Source organism: Acipenser ruthenus, chromosome 6, assembly GCF_902713425.1.
Source record: "Acipenser ruthenus chromosome 6, fAciRut3.2 maternal haplotype, whole genome shotgun sequence".
Taxonomy (NCBI): domain Eukaryota; kingdom Metazoa; phylum Chordata; class Actinopteri; order Acipenseriformes; family Acipenseridae; genus Acipenser; species Acipenser ruthenus.
This window is the reverse complement of record NC_081194.1, coordinates 65,601,398-65,625,587: the sequence shown is the minus strand read 5'-3', so window position 1 is coordinate 65,625,587 and position 24,190 is coordinate 65,601,398. Positions and strand designations below refer to the sequence as shown.

The 24,190-nt window shown below is 39.5% G+C and overlaps 1 protein-coding gene across 5 annotated transcripts in view; it reads left to right on the top strand.

The window, feature by feature from the left end:
- LOC131737320 (retinitis pigmentosa 1-like 1 protein) overlaps positions 1-24,185 on the top strand; it is a 29,037-nt gene extending 4,852 nt beyond the window's left edge. For 3 of the 5 annotated variants that reach the window (XM_059025686.1, XM_059025685.1, XM_059025684.1), the window contains 3 exons: positions 5,518-6,163; positions 11,432-11,609; positions 14,335-24,185. In XM_059025686.1, coding sequence (XP_058881669.1) covers positions 5,537-6,163; positions 11,432-11,609; positions 14,335-21,038 — 7,509 coding nt within the window. In that variant the 5' untranslated portion in view covers positions 5,518-5,536 and the 3' untranslated portion in view covers positions 21,039-24,185. Of the gene's footprint in view, positions 1-3,273; positions 3,409-5,517; positions 6,164-11,431; positions 11,610-14,334 lie in introns of those variants that run through there. The other 2 variants (XM_059025688.1, XM_059025687.1) reach the window with 2 other exon arrangements.
- The last annotated feature ends 5 nt before the right edge of the window (positions 24,186-24,190 follow it).

The window sequence follows — 24,190 nt, the reverse complement described above, 5'->3', positions numbered from 1 at the left end:
CTTTTCTCTTAACAACTTGCATAGCCAACATTAAAATATGTTTTAATGTTGAAACCTCTCTCTAGAGCCCTGATTGTTCTCAGCACATCAGATCTTCAGATTTCGAGTCAGTGGAGCAGCACAATTGGTTTAAAAAACAAGGTGATTTGTCATGAAGTGACTCATTAGTAAGTCCCAGAGACTCTTGAAATGTGACACAAACTGGATATTTATTTCTGAAGATATAGGAATGAACCAGCAGAGATTTGCAGGGGAGTGTTATCCCAGACCCAACCTGTTTTTCAGCATGTTGATAAAAATATATGAATTGAGTGTTTAAAAATGTGGGATCTGTCCAGTTTTTAGAATAAATGCCTTTGCGTTGATAGGCTGCAGATTTCATTGGCCTGTTGGTCTTGTGAAAATTTCAGTCGAACCAGGATCATTATGGACTGAGACTAAAAGATTTTCAGTAAGGTTAATCAATCAGTTAGTCACTAACTTGAATAGGCTCATTCATAAAATATACAACAGTGGTAGAAACATTTGTCTAATTAAAAGTTTCTTTTAGGTACTACTGTATGTCTGTATGTCTATTGGATTGTATGGAAGCACAGTAACGCCAACAAAATCAATTGTTTCATCATGAAGTATTTTAAAATAAAAAAAATGCTGAGTCTGATCCATAAAGTTTAGGAAGGTTATAAGCATACTGGGCTGTCAACAAGGGCTAAACTATGAAACAATATTATAAATAGACTCACAGGACTTTGAGCTGTGATAGTTTATATTCACATTGAAACCACCCTGCCAGAGGACTTTCTTAAGCCACTTGGTCCAATTTCTTTAACTGTAAAATTGTGCAGTATGTATGTTCTATACACGGGATGTCATCTGTACACAGGATAAAATGTACTTCAATACTTAACAGGGATTGTTGATATCTCACATGTGATTTATAATTGATTGAAATTGCACCCGTACATGGAAACACAAAGAATCATTTCATGAAGACAATATTTGCAAGTACACTACCCCCTTGTGTATCATATTACTGGGACACCCTGCATTGACGAGTGTTTTAGCAACTGCTAGCAGCTTTCTCTTTTTTTTTTTTTTTTTTTATATTTATATAAATGGCAGAGATTGAATTGCTTTAATGATAAACAATACAGTGTAACTGTGTAACTAGTTGGGCTGGCTGTGCACAAGTTATTGTGTCTCACCTACAGGGGTCAGCATTCTCTATAACAATACAACACACCACGTCTACGAACATCTGAGTCATGGGACTGGTGGAGGATAGGAACAGACTGACACCTGAAGGGTCCCAGACAAGTGTCACTGTTTGTCATAACTCTTGCACAGGTAGTTGTTTATATGATTATATTGTCAAATTAACAGGGGTCAGACTTATGCTTAATATAAATGCATTATCTACCTAAGCAATTATGACCTGCTGCAATAGCAAGGTGTTATACTCCTGGCGTGGCAAAACAAAGAGTCACTGTAACCCATTGCTGAAACTTACGCTCTTTTATACAATCCTTAGAGAGTTTCAGAAAATCCATTTGGATCAATTTCACATTTTTTAATTTGCAATCACCTGCCCCAAAATAATAATGTTAGAACAACGTTACTTTTGAGATGAGTAATGTGCGTTCAGAAATTGATGTGGTTTATAGAGGAAAGCATTAAAAAAATGTACAAATAGTGGATTATCAAATATTCATATAGTACATTGTTTTCAGTAACTTTTCCTTTTTTGTAGAGGCTTTACTTCTAACTTGGCAGATTTTGGACAGGTTGTTCATTTAGCACTAGTGCAGAACATTTAATGTGGTACCAGTCACGACAGTCACCATTGCAGAAGCTCATACACTGTACCAAATGATTACCAATTCAGAGACGTTGCTTTCTTGTATTTAGATTATTTATCCTAAAACATGTTCCCATGACTTATTCAATGATTTCAATGATTCCTGTGAAATATGGTAGTCTGGCCAAAATGTCTGATATAATATATCTAGTTAGATAAGTAAATACATACCAAAAACATTCAAGAAAATGTTACCATGTGAACTAACCACATGGTCCAGTACTGTAAGTACAGTAGCACCTGCTAAGAAAATATTGGACTTGTCAAACCAGGTGAGGTTCCTTCACCAAGAGCCAGAGCTTTGATGAGTTTCACCCAGCTGTCCTGCACTGTGCTTCTCCACCACCAGAGGGAGCACAGACCTCCTCCTTTAAGATGGTTAGGATACAGAGCACATTTCTGTCTAAGAATGAGATCTCAGCCCGACTTTCCCCAACAAAGCCAATAGCAGTGGGATCACACAAACACCTCTATTGAGAGCTGCTATAGATGTTTCAAAAGTGAAAATATAATTGCACTATAAGGGTCAGTGGCAAAGTAGGAGACATATTTTTTTTTTAAACCATAAATCCTGTATTACTTATAGAAAGGTTTATTGTTTAACTTTGATTGTACACATAGCTCAGATGGGTAAACTATTGTAACTGTCTATATTCTTTAAAGGGGGTATAATGGCTCAATGCACACTCCTTAATATGGAGTATACCAAGGATTTCCAAGTAAATAGAGTGTAGATTTGTTAGATTGAGGCCAATTCAAAACACCTCTGTTTTTACTAGGTAGAAATGTGAATTTTAGTTGCTAAGACAGAGCATGTGACTGTCTGTGTGTCTGTCTGCCTTGTATGTCTCTCCTGTTACCTGTTACCTAGCTGGGAGAAGAGATCTAATATCTGGAGTGTCACTTCCTCCAGTCAAATTTTAGATTAAGAGCTAAAGGAGGATATACAATAAAACACAACAGTAATTTAAATAGTTAGCAAAAAAGGATGCTTAGCTAATTTCTCTGTTAAACTGCTTGGAGCAATAATATGTAATCGACAGTCCTTAAAAAGTTAAGAAACAAAAAAGGATTCTTCAGTAATTTTTACCTCACCCATCATGGAAATGAGGCGTCTTTGAAAGAAATAAATAAATAAGTAACCCTTAACCCTATAAATAAAGCTGAGCGGAAGGGGGTGACTGGTTTTCTAACTGTTCAGAGTACACAGCTGATGGTGTGCCACACCCAACCCAACACCGAACCTCACTTAAAAAGATATGCCGCTGATGCCTTTATGCTGAAGTCCCTGCTCTGCGTCTAATTCTCTCACAGATTTTAGAGCGTTCTCAAGGAGATTAAGAAAGCTTTTTGTTCTATCCTTAGTATCTAAAGGAGCCTATAGACCATTTTGATGAGGACATGTAGCTGTGATGTCAAGCTGCTCAGCGCACAGTGGTTCCAGTCATACATAATATATACCTTTGTTGTCGTTCATTACCCAATTAGTCTATTTCAATTCATTTGGGGGTTTACTTGAAAAGCACAGACGAATCATGTACAATGACAGAGTAAGTAAAATGCTTTTTTTCTAAAAAAATTAATGTTCTGTAAAACAATCTAGTATAGACAGTTTTTTTTGTTATACTTGGCTTGTTTTAGAATATGTGCATGTTTGTAGTGCACATAGTTTATGGAAATTGAATTTTAGCTGGATAGCTGGTAGTTTATGCTCTTTACTTAAATAGACTTACTTTAACAATTTCATGCAATAAATATTGAAAATAGCTAAAATAAACAAACATTTGAAGTTGTTTTGGACACATAATAAATATATTTTTCAATTTTTTCCATTGGTTTATATGGGGGGGTATGGCATCCTCATATAAACACTAGAAGAGAGGTTTTTTCCCCCATTTGAGGTCACCATGCATGAAAGGGTTGAATTTGCATTTAAGGGCTTCCGAGTGGCGCATACAGTAAAAGCACTTGCCTAGAGTGCTGGATGTGGCCTATAGTCCGGACGTTGTGAGTTTGAGTCCAGGCTATTCCTTTGCCTACCGAGGATGGGAGCTCCTAGGGGGCGGCGCTCAATTGGCCGAGCGTCGCCCGGGGGGAGGGAGGGTTAGGTCGGCCAGGGTGTTCTCAGCTCACCGCGCACCAGCGACCCCTGTAGTCTGGCCGGGCGCCTGCGGGCTTGCCTGTAAGCTGCCCGAGAGCTGCATTGTCCTTCGACGCTGTAGCTCTTGGGTGGCTGCATGGTGAGTCCGCAGTGTGAAAAAAAGCGGTCGGCTGACGGCACACGCTTCGGAGGACAGCGTGTGTTAGTCTTCGCCCTCCCGAGTCAGCGCAGGGGTGGTAGTGGTGAGCTGAGCTTAATAAAATAATTGGGCATTCCAAATTGGGAGAAAATAATAAAAATAATTGGCAATGACTAAATTTATATAAAAAAAAATTGCATTTAAGCATTTAATCTGATTAGCCCCCTGTGAAAGAGATGGCTTTGCAGGGGTGACATCAGACCAGAAACACAGAATCAACTCCAGGAAGTAGCGGGGCAAAACTGAAACGCTGCGGCATTTAGTCCTTTTATTAAATAATAAAACAAAGATTTAAACAAACACAAAACAAAAGGGCATGTTGGCCAAACAAACAGAACCAAACAAGTATTGTGCTGGTTTTGATCCAGCACGTATAGCAATTGTTTACTTTAAATTCACTTTTACCTCCTAACTCCTCACTCATTCTCCACTCTCGAACACCCTTCCAGTAATAAGCTTGGAGTGGGTCTTTTATATCTGTGGCTGGAGCCTTAATTACCTATTAAACAATTACCTTATTAAGGCTCCAGCCACATTCCCACAAGCTTTACCGGGATGGGGATCCAACCCCATCCACACCAGCTACACTTTATGAGACCGGCTTTTTCGCCAGTCATAACATAAATCTTTTCACTAGCACACAATATATACATAGGGGCAGGGCTCCCCCTCACACCCCCATTTACATGAACTATGTGGCAACTCACAGAAAGCTCTGTACCAATATGTCAAATTTTTTTTCACCGTTTAGGAGAGATAAGGAATTCTTATTTATTTTATTATCAGTTACCAAAGTTCTTGATTGGACAAGTTCAGTATATTTTGATAAACATCTCAGTCAATGCTGTGTTCCTTCCACACAGCAACCTTTACGGACAGTTCACACCAGATCTGTTTCTTTATCCAAGTTATGATTACAACAAGTTATATCTACAATTACATATTAGTAGTGTAGAGCAAAAATGAATTTAACTAACATGTACCTTGTGCCTTGCACAACAAGCCTGGAATTGTTGTACAAGAGTGATGTACACATTTTTCTGAAGTACAGTAAAGTATATAAAGTATATTCTAGTACTGTATGTGCCTACCTGGTGCTAAAAAAAAGATCACCAGAAAACTAAACTTATTCTCATTATTAAGCAATCAAAACATGAAGAGTGAAGTGTTAGACAGTAATAATAATAATGTAGAAGATACTAGTATCAAAATAAAATACTTAGTAAAGAGCTTAATATAAGGACGCATTTTTGTAGTTCATACATTGTATCGTATTATATTATAATACAATGCAGTTTACAGTTACATATATGGACTCTTGGCATGTATTATAATCCATGTTTCTTTTTGTTCCGACAGTATGATCTGAGTGAGCAGAATGCAGAGTGCTTCATTGGGCTATTCGGGTCTCACTTTCCCATTTAACGATGACCAGCCTCTGCCACCAGTGAGCAGGACGGCCACCAATGTGACCGAGTCCACCCCAGCCAAGAAAATCACCTTCTTCAAGAGCGGAGACCCTCAGTTCAGTGGGGTCAGGATGGCCATCCACAAGCGCAGCTTCAAGTGCTTTGACGCTCTGCTTGACGACCTCTCCCACAAAGTGCCGCTCCCGTTTGGGGTGCGCACCATCACCACCCCCCACGGCACCCACTGCATCAACACGCTGGAGCAGCTGGACGATGGAGGCTGCTACCTCTGCTCGGACCGCCGGCAGGTCAAGCCCATCAATGTGGAGGCTGCTGGGAGGAAGCCGGCTCCCTGGCAAAGTAGCCACCCAGCCGACAGCAGCAGACGCCCCTCACGGCCGGAGGAGCTCCCAGGGAAACAGGTGTCTCACAGGCACCCCAAGAGGATTACGCTAGTGAAGAACAGTGACCCAGCAGTGAAGAAGACCATCATCCTCAACAGACTAACTCCGCGCAGCATGAAGGTCTTCCTGGAGGAGATATCTGAACTCCTGCAGTGCACCGTTAGGAGGCTCTACACTCTGGATGGGAGGAAGGTGAGCATTTCAACAAGTTACTTTTATAAAGATTTTTCAAAACCTGAGTTGTACAGCGTAGAAAATTACCAGCGTAAATGCCTCTCTGCATGGCAAAACTTGGGATATGAGTATGTGGGGTAAGTTTGTTATGCTTCAATGAATTACTGTACTCTACTGTTAATATCAACTCCCTTGATAGATTCAAAATGATATCTTCAGTGGAAATTATACGTAAAAATGTGTAATTCCATAGAAAACATGTATTTGCACACCAAGCAAATTAACTATTTAAAATACTAGGATATTTTTAATTCTGCATTTCATCCATGATATCATTATAGCACCAACCAAAGTGAAATGAAACACAATCAATGTTTCTGAGCAATGTGGGTTCAGGGAGTGTTGTTTTGACAATTTGGTTTAGGGATCCATATAAGTTGTATATGAATCACATAACATTCATTGAGCTTGTTGGCTCGTTGAAATGTGTTTTGCCAGTCAGCGTTATTATTTCTATCCATAATATAGAACTGTTAATATCATATTTAATAACACGTTTAGAGTATTTTATATGATCAATTATCATGTATTCCTAAACTAGAGTGTTAACAATTTTGTTTGGCGCAGGTCGATAGTCAGATAGACTTTCTGCTTCTTTCAAAGTTTTGCATGGATCTCTTATTACTGTTGTATATGATAGCTTATAGGTATGCTGAATGATGCATGAGCTCTATTGCATGACTGCAGATATCTGCTTCAGCTCATTTGGGGTTAAGCAGCTAACATGCGTCACGTGGCCCGGGTCTGGAGAGGCAAGATCTCTGTGATCAGATTTCAAGCTGTAATAAGAAACAACATCCTATCTGTAATAAGAGGAAAGAATTAAGAGTGGCTTTGTGTTCAGAGGCAACGCAGAATATATAATCATTTTGCAGGGGTTCAAGCATTTGGGTGTGGCATATAAATATACTGGGGACTATAATGTTATCTCAAAGACTGGCCACCGATGAAGACAGATAGCACCCTTTTTTATATCGGCTGACGACACTTATTTAACTGGTCATATCTTACAAAGTGTTTCAGATGTTGACCTCATATTACCTTGCTTTTTTCATATATTATTTTTCCACTTAACAACCGCTAAAAAAATGTTGCACATCCATTTTACTGTAAAAAGGTGTTGTGGAGTCGTTATAAGGATGTAGTTTGTCTAGGTGGGTTCTTTTCTGTACTCAAATCCCCTTCCCATCCCATATGGAAAAATATATACAAATCATACAAGCTTCTTCTATGTTATGAATGTATAATATATTTGACATATATGTTGTGAATTTAACATACAAGCATAAACATTGTAACATACAAGGAGAAATTCAACATATAAGGCAGACATGTTGGATTTTATATGTTGATTCATATATGACTGCTTTATGTTAGTGTCTTACCTGGACATCGTATGAAGTTTGCATGGTTGTCATATATACACTGCTGTGCAAAAGTCTAAGACACGTTGAATTTTTCTACTCTGATGCATTATTAGCATCAACAATTTAGTCAAAGCCTCCACTAGTGTTTTCTACTATTATAACAACCTTGACTTGCATAAAGAAGGAAAAACATTGAGTGAAATAGCTCGCATCCCTTGATTTTCAAAGTGTGGTATCCGAAGCATAATCAACAAGTACAGAGAAACATCATCTGTAATTGACAAACCCAGGACTGGAAGACCCAAAAAGCTGTCTAACAAGGATGAGCAATACTTGAAGATAATATCCTTAAGGAATAGAAAGAAGACAAGCGTTGAATTTACAGAACTGGCAGAAGGATTATTCATTGTTTTATTAACAATAATATGATAGCCAATCAGAGTGCAGTGTCCTGACAGGAGAATTTCGTGTTACCTTTGTAAGGACAGCATATTTGCACTATAGTGCATATATGATTTTAACAAGTTTGCTTATATAAAGTATATGTTTTTTAAAACGTTGTCTCATAAGAAAGTGGCCATATGACAAAGTGGTTTGTAGTGCACAGGGGTAGAAGTGATGCAGTGCTGAATAACAACAGTCCAACAACAGTTCCAAGGGTAAATAACAAAGCTTTATTAAGGTCTTTAAATAATAACACTGACTATACATAACAATATGTATAGTCAACAAAACCACGGGGTTCAGTCCCGAAATAATAATAACAAACACACACTTTAAGACACCTATAAGTTCACCAGTCCAACAGTGAGTGCTCCGGGTGCAAGTGGTGTTGTGAATATGAAACGAGTGCTTTACAGTGGTACAGTGCAGTCAGGGTTTCATGCTGGCTTGACAGCGACAGCTCCAGGATCTTTAGCCGTCTACAATGACAAACAAGACACAGTTAAATAGACAGACAGTGCAACACTAAACACTCACGGTTTATCTTTATTCCTCACGGTCCGTAACCATAACGGAGGAACAGATCACTGGGGCCACTTCCCCTAAATACCCTCCGTCACACCCTCTTTTGGTGGCGCGGCCAATCACATCTCCTCCAATCCGTGACTGACACATCGCCTACTGCATTAAGGCAATGACTTCTGGTATTGTGGCCCCGGCCCCTTCCTGGATGGCCGGCTTCCGACTGACCCTGGAATGAACTGCCGAACTATCCATTACAGGGCACTCTGCTCCGGTTATACAGTGCCCTCACAGGTCAGGAGGGAGATTGTTGATTAGGATTAATTCGCTCTCTGTCACAGGCCAGAATTGTACCACAATGCTTATGTGGTTCATACAATAAAAACTTATATGGAACCTACTATAATACACATATATGAATTACATATATTTTTTCCATATGGGATTCCACCCTACAACATATTGATCTACTGGGAATGGAATATCCCCATGCCTTCAGAGTGGTTATAGATTAGTTTAAAAAGTGGCTGTTCATTTTACAAGACAAGCATAGGGGTCCCAAGGTAAACTACAGTTGAAGCATTTCTACTCTTATGTACTAAGGCAAAGCCTATTACTTTAGGATGTGAAGTGTGGACAAAGTATTTGCAGCTCTGGAACAACTCCATGAGTTTCCTGTTTATGTGAACCGGTCTCCCTGAGGTCTCTATCAGTTCACAGCAAACACACATCTCCCTTGGAAGAAGGCTTATCCCATTATCCCACACCTGCCAGCCCTGCACCCCCCAGAGATGAGGAGACAACAAGGTTGAAGCCTAATGCAAGCCTATGGGTCTCTTTGATAGAGAGTGAAATTTATGGGGGAATACAGAATATGCTTTAATCATTTGGGAGGTACTGAGAGTCTGGCTTTCTTTTTTTTTCTAGGTACAATTGTAAGACTCAGGCATCTGAGACAATGCTTAACTTGGGTTACAGGATTAGGTAGTTAAAATACATTTAATGTGAGACAGGCAGCTAAACATTGCAACATAAACACATACATGTACATACAGACATCGATAAATATGGATATGCATGAATAATGCATCTTCAACTGGGGATAATTAGAACTGCTTAAATACAGTTTCCCCTAAAGAATGTGTTATCCTAAGGCAGACATAAGGACTTGTGTATGTATGTTACACTAAACTGTTTTGCATACATTTATCTAGAGCAGGGGTTCTCAAACTTTTTCAGTCTGGGACCCCTTTTTTCTGAGGGTGAACAACTCACGGCCACCAATTTCCTTGTAAGTACAATTTAAACATACATAGCTATACAAATTCATGATTTCAAAACATTTAAATCAGACACTTTAAAAGGTGCAATGGCAGTCAATTTAGTAATCTACACATTTTCAACTTTCAACTAAAATGCAAAAACACAATATATCCTACCTTTTCAGTGTGATGAGTGCACCTGATTTTCAGACGAGGCTCTATGCTGGTAATACACATTCGCAGATCATCTTCAACATTAAGATGGTTACAGTATTTGTTGATTGCAACCAGATTTGAAAATGCTGACTCACTAAGGCATTTCGCTGCAAAAGGCACTTCCATGGCTTTGCATACTAGTTTTGAGTATTCCATGCGTAGAGATAATCAAAAATCACGAAGTAATTGTTTTCAAAAAGTAAGCTTCAGAGTATTAACGCATGATAAATCCATGAACTTGTCCTGTAGTCTACTGCTGGGTGCAAGGCTGCATTTTTAACAGCATCTTCTTCAAATGGGTTTCATATCCAGGCTACCTGTTGCCATAACTTGAGGAAAATAATGCCGCAGTAGGTTTTGTAGGTCTTGCAAGTGCGACAGGATGACGTCCTTTATCTTCAACTCACAGAATTAATTTTCTCTAATGAAATCTACCATCAGAGAGAACTTTTCAAAACTGTCATTCTGCACACGTGAACACCAGATATTAAGCTTTTGAATAATGGTTTGAACTTGTCGTTCATAAAAAGAAGGTTTGTATCACGTCCTTGTACACTTTTGTTGAGCTCATTGAGTTTGTCAGACACATCCGTGAGATAAGCAAGCATTGCAAGCCACTGTGAATCTTGGAGAACTCCAGCATAAGGAAATCTTTGTTTCTCCAGAAAAACTTTCTCATCTCTGCTCAAAAACGATCCATATTATTACACAATGTAGTTGCAAATACTGAAACTCATACAAATAAAAGCTTGTATTTGTAAAATGGTCACTCAGTTTATTACATTTTCATATGAGATTAACTCTTCTTTGCTTCATTGATTGACTCCTCTCTTTTATAGTTACCAGAATCATACCCATAATTATCATACCCAATTCTAAAGAGACTCACCATTCACCCTTCACAGTTTAGCGTGTAACAAAAACAAAATAACTAAGTGACTTCTGGTTATGTTAAGATATAGGCAGGACCCATAGATATGAAGGAAGGCAGAGAAAGTAGAATGTACCAATTAATAGTAATATAGGGAGGACGTGCTGTCCTTTGCGGCCCCCTTTAGACATCCCGCGACCCCCAGTTTGAGATCCCCTGATCTAAAGAAGCGTTTGACCTATTATGATGAAACCTGCTAAGGCACTTCAAGTACAAGTTATTGAGTGTATCATAAACTTAGGATATATGGAGGCTCGCTGTCTGTTCATCCAAATGCCTGTGTAGCACACTTAGATTTTTAAATATATATCTAAACAACACACACAACACCAAGGTGTTTACAATAGACTGGTGGTTGTTCTTTAAATTTAAATTCTATGATTATATACTATAGAAATATCTTACATTGAATAAAGGAAATTGTAATAATCTTTTGTAATGACAGCATTGGCCCTTTCACTTACTTGTCATTTGTTAATTTCAGATCGACAGCATCCAGGCTCTTATGCAGTGTGCCAGTGTTGTGGTTTGTGTTGGTCGGGAAACAATTAGACCTTTTCTGGCAGAAAGCTTTAAAAAAAATTCAGAGGAGAAACTTCCAGGATTGGGTGCAAGGTCCAGGACAAGCATTTGCAGTGAATCTCACGAAAGCAGGAAGAACGGTTGGTATTTTTTCTTTCTTACGGTAACCGGTACCTTTACAATCGGGAGCTGAAGCGGAGATATCCTAGTGTCATTTCTTTAGACTCCCACCGAAATAAGCTATCAGCTTTCATTTTGTTAACATTTTACAGCGCTGGGAAATACTTTGAATTGCTTCAAGTAACCATCCCTGCTTATCTCTTATTCCTAGCAAAGGGTGAGAAGGTAAGCTAACCCCAAGATTTTATCAACATCTCTGCTCTTAGGTACATGCAGACTTTATACCCGGTTTCTTATCACTGAAAAAAGGTTCTGGGACAGAACTCAGGGTAAATGTAGCACAATGAGTATGTGTACTGTATGTAACAAGTGCAGCACTGCTATGTTTAGAAACATGTAGCAACAATCATACAGACTGTGATGTTAAACTGGGGAATCCTATAGAGCATGGTGTTGATATCAACATATAGGGCAGCAGTGTGGAGTAGTGGTTAGGGCTCTGGACTCTTGAGGGACTCTTGTGGGTTCAATCCCAGGTGGGGGACGCTGCTGCTGTACCCTTGAGCAAGGTACTTTACCTAGATTGCTCCAGTAAAAACCCAACTGTATAAATGGGTAATTGTATGTAAAAATAATGTGATATCTTGTAACAATTGTAAGTCGCCCTGGATAAGGGCGTCTGCTAAGAAATAAATAATAATAATAGTAAAAATGCCTTATTATTTCCTGAACAGCCCCAGGATTAAGAGGCCTATATATTTGAATATATAAAATGCTCTGATCTCAGTAGACTTTAAAACTTGTTCTGTATAAACAGGTAACGCCAGACTCACATAAGTGGTTTAACTATTTGCCTAGCACCAAAGTTGTGTATGTTTTTCTGTTCAGATCACTGCAGCTATGAATGTCAAATTAATTTTGTTAATTACACTACATGAATATATGGGTTGCTGTAATTAAAGTTAAAATGTACAGTATACTAAGTAGCACTAAAGCAGTTTAAGCCTCCTTGCACTATATAAACAAAATATAATAAGTTACATTTACATGTTAGCCTTTAGCGAGATTCGGGGGGCGGGAGCTGGGGCCGCCTAATTAATGTCTATCATTACTAATTGTCTGTTTAAGCCACAATGTTACACACCTTCCCTGTGTACTGTTTTCGCTTTGTATCAAATGCTCAGACTCCGTCAAAACGTGCTTAAATTTTCTCTCTTTACTAATGTCTAAACTTTGCCTTCTCGTCCGATTCAGATGATTTTTAGAGCAAATTTTCTTACCTGCTCTGAAGAGTCTTCTCGTCCTTCAGCTTCTTTCTTTCTTTCTCTTGCTGCAGCAGTTAAGCCTGCAAGTGCAACTAATTAATCTCCAGTCACGCCGTTCAAAGCGCCACTCCATTATTCATCCTCCACTGCGTCTCCATTATAAAGATCGGCCCTCCACCAAACTTTTAAAAGCTCTGTTCAACAAAGGCATTAACATTCCCGTCGGCAGCAATCTCCTTGCCTTTAACATCTATTGCAAAGCTTTGTTTGCAGAACCTGTCTTTCCTCTTCGCCTGCAAACAGCTACAAGCAGATGCCCCTCCCCCATTCCACACAGCCAGATATAAACGGAATCTTCCTTTGACGCATTTCCAGCGCAACATTTCTTTTAAAGATTAGTACATCAACAGGATTCTGAAAGGTATTTTTTCTTCCGTAGCAGTTCAGTGTTAAAGCAGCAGTAGTGTCCCTCCCCTCCTGGTCATTCGATAACAGAATCACAATCCTGTTACTCTCTCGTCTCCTTGCAGATGCCATTGCAACCTCTGCTCCCTCCACGCTCGCCTCCACAGTAGATCAGTCAATTGTCTCACTTGTGTCTGTTCCCATTGTGGGTTCCGGGTGTAGGTTAAAATTTAATTCAATGTGAGCTGCCAGTCAGATACAGAAACCATGTCCTACGATTATCAATGTTTCAGTCAAAGTAGCCTCCTACCTTGCAATGGACAATACACTCATAGACGGCTTCCAATCAAATCAATAGGTTTTGCAGCGGCCTCAGAGCAATGCATTCTACATCTCTGCCGAAAGCAGCCTCATCTTCAACGCCATCTAAATCACCTTAACACTTAACGACCAACATCAACAACGCCCTATCAAAATTCTGGGTGGCGGACAACTGTGCAACAAACTCCTCCAATCCCAAGGAGGCGCTTCATGCAGCTTAAATGTGCACAAAGGGGACCCCCGGCCACACTATCCTTTCGCAGCTCATACGCTAACCTTACCTCATCACTCGAGGCTCTGTTCTATTTCCCTCGGGACGTGGCCTGCTTTATACTCTCAGTGCCTGAGTGCCCGACTAACCCATCTCTCTCTGTTGCAGGTTTCTTGCGAGATGCCTCTCTGATCACGGCTTTTTATGTGTTTTCAGATCATCTGAGCTTAAGCCTTCGACCAAGCCCAGTCCTACGTAAAGGCGGCTCATCTGTTGGGGATCTCTTCCTATCCTAACTTCAAGTCCAGGCCCCTCCAATCCCGCCTCTAAGTCCGGGCCATCGGCTTGCCTTCTATCCTAAGTCTGGGCTCTTTCTGTCCACCTCTGTGCCACTAACAGGCTTGTTTCTGCTTCCTCTGCTCTATTCTTACAGCCTCAGCAACCACCTCGTGCAATTGTTTTTATGTTACTGTAGACCACATAATTTCTATTATACATTCATTTTTGCAAACTAATTGTTTTTCTTTTTCTTATACTTTGCAGTCAACTTTGGACTAGAAACAAAGAAAAGCATTATCCATCCAAGGTCTGATTCAAGCAACATGTCCATGAGATTTTCCTTATCATCTGAGAAGTCTTTTCCCAACATTTCTCTGAGAAACAGCAGATGTGATTCTTACGGGAATACTTGCCCACATGCAAAGGAGCCCATCATGGATGAGGACATAGAAAAGAGAGTGCTTGTAAACAAAGATGGCAGCCTTTCAGTGGAGATGAAGGTACGTTTTCGCTTGCTGAACGATGAGACTCTTCAGTGGTCAACCCAGATCAAGAAGTCTTCATTCACTAACAAAGATTCCTGCTTACAGAAAGAGGATGAGATGGGCCCGATACAACAAACCAATTCAGAGGCCTGCTCAGGAGTGCAAGCATTCTGTCCCTATGACACAGAGGACTCCGACATTTCAAAGCTCCATCAGTCTTGTTGTCAAAACTGTTGCAATCATTGTCTGGAGTACGATATTTGGAAAAATCCCATGCATGCTGCCCACAGCAGACAAGAAGACATTAGTGCCGTAAGGCACATTACTTCTTCCAGTTCAAGTGCATCATCTCACAGAAGAATCATCCACAAAAAGTCATCAATGGACAGTTTCCACACCACATCTAGTGAAGAGTACACAGAGCATGTGGTAGAGCAGGCCATGTGCTATGCAGAGACTGTTGAGGAAGGGGACGCTAGAGTTGAGTACTGCACTATAAGCCGTTGCTGCAGCCACGGTGAATCCTGCTCAACTGCCTCACGCAAGGCAGCAAGACCAGAAAGCAGGACATCTTCAGTAAACAGCCAGTGCATATCCTGCCCTAGTCCTCTAAAAAATTGTGAGACTACTGCTGTCACACCAGTTACAGACAATGAGGAGAAAAGACCCGGTAGCATCGCATCAACTTCTTCCAAGGGCTCAGGAAATGACACAACTAGTGTCCAAATCACCGAAGTTCCAGAGGATGAACGACCCAATTCAACATCAAGTAATTCCTCAAAAGTTTTGGAAGCACTAAAAGAAGAAAAAGATGACAATGAGGATGGTAAGCCACCAAGCAGTATTTTCAGAGCTTCTTCACAGTCGGAAAACTGTAAGAAAGTCAAAAGTGAACCAAATGATGAGGATCAATCCAGAAGTGTGGCTTCTAGTTCCACTACCAGCTGTGAAAAGTCACCTTCCCCTATGTACCATTTGTCCTCCAGACCAATTAGCAAGGCATCAAGCTCTTCCACTCGCTCTAATAGGTCAAGAAAGAAAAAAGAATGTGTAGAGTATTCTGATGATGACAGATGCCTTTCAGTTGTCTCTAGTTTGCCCAACTGCTCCATTAAGGAGCCAACAGAGGAGGAGGAACATCAATCAGCAGTAAGCACAGTCATCTCTTCATCCAAACGATCCAAAGCAAAAAGGTCTAGCAAGGTGCTTCTCAGTGAATCTGACAGAGTAACTACACCAGGGTCATCTGTATCTGAGACACCTGCTGGCCATGAGACGGACCAAGCAGAAGAGGAGAATGACGAAAGGCCAATAAGTACTATGTCTGTTAATACCAAAGCTTCTGGAAAATCCAAAAAGTCCAACAAGTTCCTCTGTAGTAGATCTGAAAGAGCGACAACACCAGGGTCATCTTCTATAGAGGGGCCTGCTGGTCAGGAGATGGCACAAGAAGCAGAAGATACAAGCAGTAGAAGGCCAGAGAGCAATATGTCTGTTAGTACCAAAGTTTCTGGTAAATCCAAAAAGTCCAGCAAGTTGCTCTGCAGTGCATCTGAAATAGCAACTACACCAGGGTCACCTGCTTCAGAGGGAGCTGCTTGCGAGGAGATGAAGCAAGATGCAGAAAATGCAAGCAGTGGAAGGCCAGTGAGCAATATGTCTGTTAGTACCAGAGCTTCTGGTAAATCCAAAAAGTCCAACAAAATGCTTTGCAGTGGATCTGAAAGAGCAACTACACCTGGGTCATCTGTTTCAGAAGTGGCTGCTTGTGAGGCAATGGCAGAAGTTGAAGTTGCAAGCAGTGGAAGGCCAGTAAGCAATATGTCCGTTAGTACCAGAGCTGGTAAATCAAAAAAGTCCAACAAAATGCTTTGCAGTGGATCTGAAAGAGCAACTACACCTGGGTCATCTGTTTCAGAAGTGGCTGCTTGTGAGGCAATGGCAGAAGTTGAAGTTGCAAGCAGTGGAAGGCCAGTAAGCAATATGTCCGTTAGTACCAGAGCTGGTAAATCAAAAAAGTCCAGCAAGTTGCTCTGCAGTGGATCTGAAATAGCAACTACACCAAGTTCATCTGTTTCAGTGGGAGCTGCTTGCGAGGAGATGAAGGAAGATGCAGAAAATGCAAGCTGTGGAAAGCCAGTGAGTGGTATGTCTGTTAGTACAAAAGCTTCTGGAAAAAGCAAAGAATGCAAAATATGTCAGGATGATTGCAGTGAAAAAGCACCATCTGATATCTCTAGCTCTTCCAAAGACTCAGCCCATATGAAAAAGAGAACCTCCTCTCACGTTGGAGATGATGTGCAACCATCTAGTAAAGCATCACATTTTTCTTTAAGTTCTTGTGAACATAGGAAAGAGAGCTCAAGCAAGTTATCCACATTTCAGAAATCAGCTTCTAATCACACTGAACCATTTGTTAGTGAAACCAAAGAAGGAGTTACTGTAGACCCTGAAGAAGAGGATAAAAGGCCCTTAAGCAATGGTTCCAAAAGCCAATCAAAAGAGAGTGAGCACAGAAAGACAAAGGCACTGTCAACATCTAGTTCAAGACCAGTCTCAAGTTTGTCAAGTCAATCAGGCACTTCCAAAGCAAAAACAAATGATCTTAATGTGGCTGAGGATGATGAAAGACCACAAAGTAAGATTTCTAGTGTTTCCTCTTATTTGCAAGTCAAATGCAATGGGATTAAATCAACGGACCCCAAAACTGATGACGAGGGAGCTAACTCTGTCATGTCTAAATCAACAAGGTCAAGTAGGAAAGGATCCAAGAAACAAGTGAAAGAGGAAGACTCAAGTAGAATCACAGCTCCTTTGTCTGTTTCGTCACAAAGTTTGCATTCACCTTACCCACCAAAAGGGAAACCTTCTAACAAAAATGTGAGGACAAAAATATTATTGGGTTCCTCAGAAGGAAGTGTTGCCACAGAATCCATCTCAGCTGCTGAGCTATTGAGAGAAAATGCTGGAAACTCTCAACCAGCAACAACAGAATCAGTTTCAGAAAAAATAGAATGCAGCAGAAATAACAAAGGGTGTAAAAACAAAAAAAGCAACAGCATTTTAAAAAAGAAGAAAGATGCTAAAGAATTACTGCCCTCTGCATTACCAAATGCAACTCCAACAGAGGTTGTCCATGAATGGCTGAGAAAGATTCCAGGCAACACTTGCATATATGAGTTGGGCGATGATTTCCAGGAAAAGTGTGAAGAACCAGTAATAAAACAACATGAAAGTCAAATTAGTGCAGAGCCAACTTTGGAAGTAGAAACAATGGCAAAATCAGCTGCCAAAGAAGTGGTCCCCGAAGAAGAGGAACTAAAGAAAGAACTAGAAGGGAATGGAGAAGAATCAGAAGTAAAGAATGCCCAAGATGGTGATGTTGAGCAATGTGGGGAAGAAAACACAGAGACAGTCCAAGCAACTGCCAATGAATCTCTTTCCAGTACAGTTCCTACTTACCCCAATAAAGAAGCCTTCCCAAACAGCAGGTATACTTCAGTCCAGGTAATGAAGGTCTTGTTGCATCACAGTCAAGGAACCAAGCTAGATAGATGCAACAGCTTGCCTGAAGTATCGGCAACTTATGGAAGAAAGCTTAGCAATTCAGCCAAAGAATTACTGAACTGCCTCGCTAGTCTTCAGTTGATTGATGAAGAGCCTGAAAACTCAAAAGCCAAAGAAAGCAGTGCAGGATATAGAGAGCTCATGAACATTCTTCAGTCACTCTGGGTTGGTGATACTTCTGAAGATGATCAGCAAATGAAACTAAAAAAGACATTTCAGGACCATCAATACATAGATGATGAATTCAACCATAGGTCCTCTTCAGGGGTGGATGTTAGTAGCGGTTCTGTAGGCTCTGGAAAGAGCATCATTACCGGTAGAGTGGATGTTATTCAATCAGAGAAAAAAGCTGAATTACCTATAACACAAATCAATGTGGAGGGGAGTGTAACATCAACTAGACATGAACCATTGCATAGACTGCTGGAGGAAAATGAAATTAGTCAAGATGATCAGCACTCAGGACACTCCACACCCAGGTCAAAGTTAAATGCAAGGTGGGCAGAAGTATTTTCTAACTCTACCACTCCAGATATAGCAAGTCGGGTTCAGTGGAGCCATGGAAGTGAGGGCATAGGCTCTGAAGAAGACAAAGAGCAGAAAAACGCTGGTGAAGAGGACACTGAGAGGGATAATAAAGCTGAAATTATTAAGGAAGAGAATGAAGAACCAAGTAAGAATGAGGATGAGAGCAGTAGTGTAAAGTCACCACAGGAAACAGCATCAGATATTCAAGAAAAAGAGATGAGTATAAGTGAGAAGGGAGCCTCATTAGCAAAAAGAAATTCTTCAGATCCAGATCCAGTTTGGGTGTTAAATTTACTTAAGAAACTAGAGAAACAGTTCATGACACATTATATGAATGCAGTGTCAGACTTCAAGGTCAAGTGGAATTTAGACAGCAGTGAACAGCTTGATATAATGATAAATGACCTGAAAGAAGAGGTTCACACGAGAATCCAAACTACCATTGATAGAGAGCTGAAGAAGATCCAAGGAAGGGCTGGCAGGATGCCACACCCTCCTGGAAACACAATTACACGGGAGTCAACAACAAGAACTGAACAAAGGAGACTGCGCTTGAAGGTCATGAACAGACGATCAGTCGAAGGATCCACTGAAAGAAGTGATGACAATTACAATTTCAGTGGTACAGAGTTTAGTGAACAACACAGTGCAGATGAATACTGCCCTTGTGACACCTGTACAAAGAAGAAAATTATTGCCAGGCCAGCACAGCCTGTTGTTCCAACAAGTGTTTACATTCATAAGGATTTTGATCTCAGGCAAATTCTTCATATGAAGAAGGATAAGCCTGTGGAAAAAGAAATGGGTGGAAATCAGGAGAGCTGTACTGCTGAGACAGGAGATAATGGGTGTGCAGAGGAGCAAGAAGAAATGGAAAGTGCTGATAATGAAGAAAACCAAGAGGTTGCTGAGGGGGGAAACCAGGAGGAGAACAGTGAGGCTGGAAAGGAAGAAGGAGATGCTGAAGAGACTGCTGATAATGATGATGATGAGGCTCAAGCAGAGGAAGATGGTGATGAGGCAGATGTAGAAAAACAAGAGGTTACTGAAGGAGAAAGCCAAGAGGAGAGCAGTGAGGCTGGGAACGAAGGAGAGGCTGAAGAGACTGCTGATAACGATGATGATGAGGCCCAAGCAGAGGAAGAAATTGATCAGGCAGATGCAGAAAAACAAGAGGTTGTTGATGATGAAAATCAAGAAGAAATAGATGGGGCTCTTGAAGAACAGGTAGTTGAAGAAGAGACAGTTGAAGAAGAAAATGAGCAAAGGGATAAAGAATCATCAGCAGAGGGAAAAAATGATGAAGTAGATGTAGAAAACCAAGAAGAATTAGAAGAAGAAGAAACTGAAGTAACAGATACAAAAGATAATGAAGAAGCTCTGGCTGAAGAAGATGAGGATGCAGTAGATGAAGAAAACCAAGATTTGGAAAATGATGTGGGTGGAGATGAAGAAGCAGCAGCTGAAGCAAATGATGAAAAGCATGAGGAAGACAAAGAAGATTGTGAAGCAGAGGCAGAAAATCAAGAGACTGAGGAGGAAATCCAAGAAGGGGCTGTTGAAAATGAACAGGAAACTGAAGAAAATGAGGAGTCACAGGAAAATGATGCTCAAGCAGATGAAGAAGGTGATGATGCAGATGCTGAGGATTCAGATGAGACTGATGTTCAAAATGATAAGAATGAGGAGACTGTAGACAAGGATGAAGAAGGTGAGAAAGAAGAGCAGCAGGAAGAGGAAAAAGAGGAGGAGAAAGTTGAAGTCACCGATCAAGCAAAACCTGGTGAGCAAGCAGACGGTCATGATGAGGGAAATGTAGCTTTAGAAGAAGACAATGATGAGACAAAGGAAAATGACCAGCGGCACGAAGAAGATGAGACTGAAGCCACTGGAGAAGACAATGAAATTGAAGACAATCCACAAAATGATAATAAAGAATGTCAGAAGAGTGAGGAGGCTGTTGAAAAAAAACCCAGCGAAGTTCATAAAAGCAGTGATGAAAATGAAGACAACAGTGATGAAGAGGAAGAAGAGAACACAAACACAGAAGGAAATGAGATAAGTCAGGATAAAGAAACTGTTGTGGAAAAAAGCCTATTTAATCAGCTGACAAAATCATCCATTGAATACCAAAAAGGATCTATGGAGAAATCCATAGACAAAGGAATAGTGAGGGATAATAAGAACAAAAATATGCAGATGTATGCTGAGTCATCCTCAGAAGAGGAGGAAAGGGAATCTGGATGTGATAGCCCTGAAGGGAATCAAAATAATGCAGCTTCTGATAGTGAAAAAGAAGAGAAGACAGTGACTTCTGGTAAAAACAAGTCTACCAACGCAGAAAAGCCCAAAGAACATGACACTGACCAAGATGAGTTTGACTTTTAAGAAGAAAAAAAAACAGTTAATATTGCCAGATATGGTTACATTAAGCACTTTATATTTTCAATGTTTATGTGAAGTAAATTTGTACATAGAAATGTGGAAATGTTGTTACAGTTTTCAGTGTGTGTATAAAACATAATGGCAATGTTAACAGAACAGAACACTTTGCTTTTGAATAAGTTGATTTTAAAGAAAATATTTTTTTGTTATTTTAATTTCCGTAGAGAAATACCATATTTGGAGTGGAAATAGACATGTTACTGTATTTGATAAGCCTTAGCCATTGTGAATCAGAGCTGGAGTCAGATAAAGTCCAACATTTTTGGCAACAGTCATAAAGCTTTAGTCTATTATTGCATTTATGTTCTGATGCTGTTTGAGTACTGCCCTGTGTTTGGTACCACTTCTATTAAACACAGAGACTTGTACAGAATAGACATATAGCATGGAAGAGTTTAAAATGTGTAATGTCTGCAGTGAGAACCTTGCTGCATCATTATAAATGTTTTACTGAGGATTTCTCCTCATCATCTCTACTGCTCATAAAATATATAACAGAAATGCATTTTGGTACGAATCAGATTTCGTTTTAACATGGCTCTCTTGTCATTTCTTATTATCACAGTCGGCGCCGCTTTATCGGGACGCCTCAGGAGAATGAGAAGCATTTGAGACTACCTTAGTCGCACTTTTTTTGTTTCTAAATGAAAAGAAAAATAATTAAATCACATCACATTATGATCAAATGTTAAATACATGCTTTAAAATACGAGTCCATTTTTTTTTTTTTTTTATTCCTAAACAAAATAAACCTGCGATGTTGACACACCAGCTTTCTTTGCAACAGCAGCCTGAGAAACCACAGGAGACTCCAGCTCCTTCAAGAGTTCAACGTGGTTTACGTAATTTACGAAAGTCACAGCGTAATCACGTACTCACAATGAATAGTTGCACAACACTAGGAGCAGCATTATATACATCAATCTGAAAATACTGTATCCCAATTAAACAAAGTGACGTCCCAATTAAGCAACGTAAATAGCATTGGGAAGAATTGTCTCCCAAAGTTATATCCCATTTAAGCAGGAATCCCGATTATCAGGATTCCGATTATCAGGATCCCGATTAGGTGGCACCGGCTGTACTATGATGGACTTGTTAGTGTATAGTGAACTTGTTTACATTACAGTATTACAAACCTATACTATGTTCAGAATATGCAATAATGTGCACCTTAATTATACTTGCTTTCACAACATGCTTCTTACTAGTCTTGACTTACCAGTATGTAATATGCCATGATTATAAACACTGTATTTATATAACTGTAGATTTGTATTTTAATAACCTAATAGGTTGAATGGTTAAGAGTATGTGCAATACTGTAAAAACAAAACTTTACAAATAATTAGCAAATACTCATTAATGTATTTGTGTATTTATTTTCCAGCATTTTAAAAAAAATGTATTTAAAAACATGTTTGTTGACCATAACTGTCGTGTCATGTGTAAATGTGTATTGTTGTAAAAAAAAAGAAAAGCAAATCCTAAAAACAATTGGCTGTAGAGAAAAATCTGATTTAATGTATAAAACAAATAGCAAACTGAGATGAACATCAAAATTCATGGGTTTGCTTCATGCATCTTTGAAAATCAGTCTCTAAAAAGTGGACAGTAACATTTGATTCAAGCATTTACTTTTTTCCTGTCAGTGTAATATTGTGTTTGGGAATGGGGAAATGATTATGCGTTCATTAATATATTTGACTGCTTTGGTATAAACTCCATAATGTATTCTAGGTGTAAATTGTATAATGTATCTGATCACCTCACTGTAAGACTTTTCATAATATGTAACAGCTATGCCTAGCTACATAGAAACTTGCACCTTTTTAAGATTTAAACAGGGACTCTATATCTCTATATTGATCTTCAGGAGGTATGCTGCATTGTAAGAAACAGCTTCAATATGTCTTGTCAAAACAGAATAGAGCAGACAGATGTAACTGAACTTTTAAGTTAGCACAACTTTTAACCCAAATCCCTTAACATTTTGCTGCATGGAGATATTGTTCGAGTGGAAACAAATATATATTTTCCCGTTTCTGTCATTTGGCCACTGTAGCACATCTGTTGCTTGTCAACCTACTTTGCACACGTCTGCTGGCTCAATATGCCATGACTCTCTTGTGGTGGTTGCCATTCCAGAGACATCATGTTAGTCAATGACATGCAGCCACTGCGCTTCCTCAGTCCCATCCTTTGAGAAGAGATCCTTCTGATTTACAATGAAGAGTTGCACACCACTAGGAACAGCATTATATACATCTAGTGGATTGAATAAAGCAAAGTTATCCTCAAACTACAGCGTTGTTGAAGGAGAAAGTGGAAATAAAGTCTGGAACATGAAACGGCAACAGGAAAATTATAAGGCACTTGTGAGAAAGGGACTTGTGATTATTACACCTTCACTGTGCATCACAGACTGCTCTATCTTTGGTTTTACAGTATTAAATCACAAAAACAGCCAAACAGTATTATATGACTGTCTGTCTACAGATTTATTTTTTCCAAAATGTAATTTTATAAAAACTGTTCATTTTTAATCAAATCGCCTTTAATATTGTGAGCGCCTTGTTCCAAAATACTAATGCTAATGGTCTATTTGGAGCATGGAAGTGTTATACACACTTGTGTCATGTCATCTGCACACAGGACTTCTAGTTTGTACCCTCAGCCTCTTTCACTTCTGTAACAACCAACAGCCCAACATTGATCCAATAAACTAATACAATTAAAATTTGCTAAATATATGCTTGATTTCATCATTTTTGTAATTAAAGGTGAATTAGCCCAAACGTTAATCCATTTTCTTAGCTCTTACTAACATTTGGGAACTTTTATCACTGGTTGTTTTTCATATGTATGGTTCACTTATAGAATCTTATTATTACCAAAAAATTTGGAAATTTGATTTTTCCAACCCATTTATTATGATTCATGTTTTATGTACAAGGTGAAATGAAGACAAAAACAAACATATTTATTAGAAAATATCTGTTTGCAACATTTTGGATCTAAATAAAATTGAGGTGTAAGTAATGGTTCTGTTACTCCAATTACTGAGTAATTGTAATGTTCCTCTAAATCTGCCT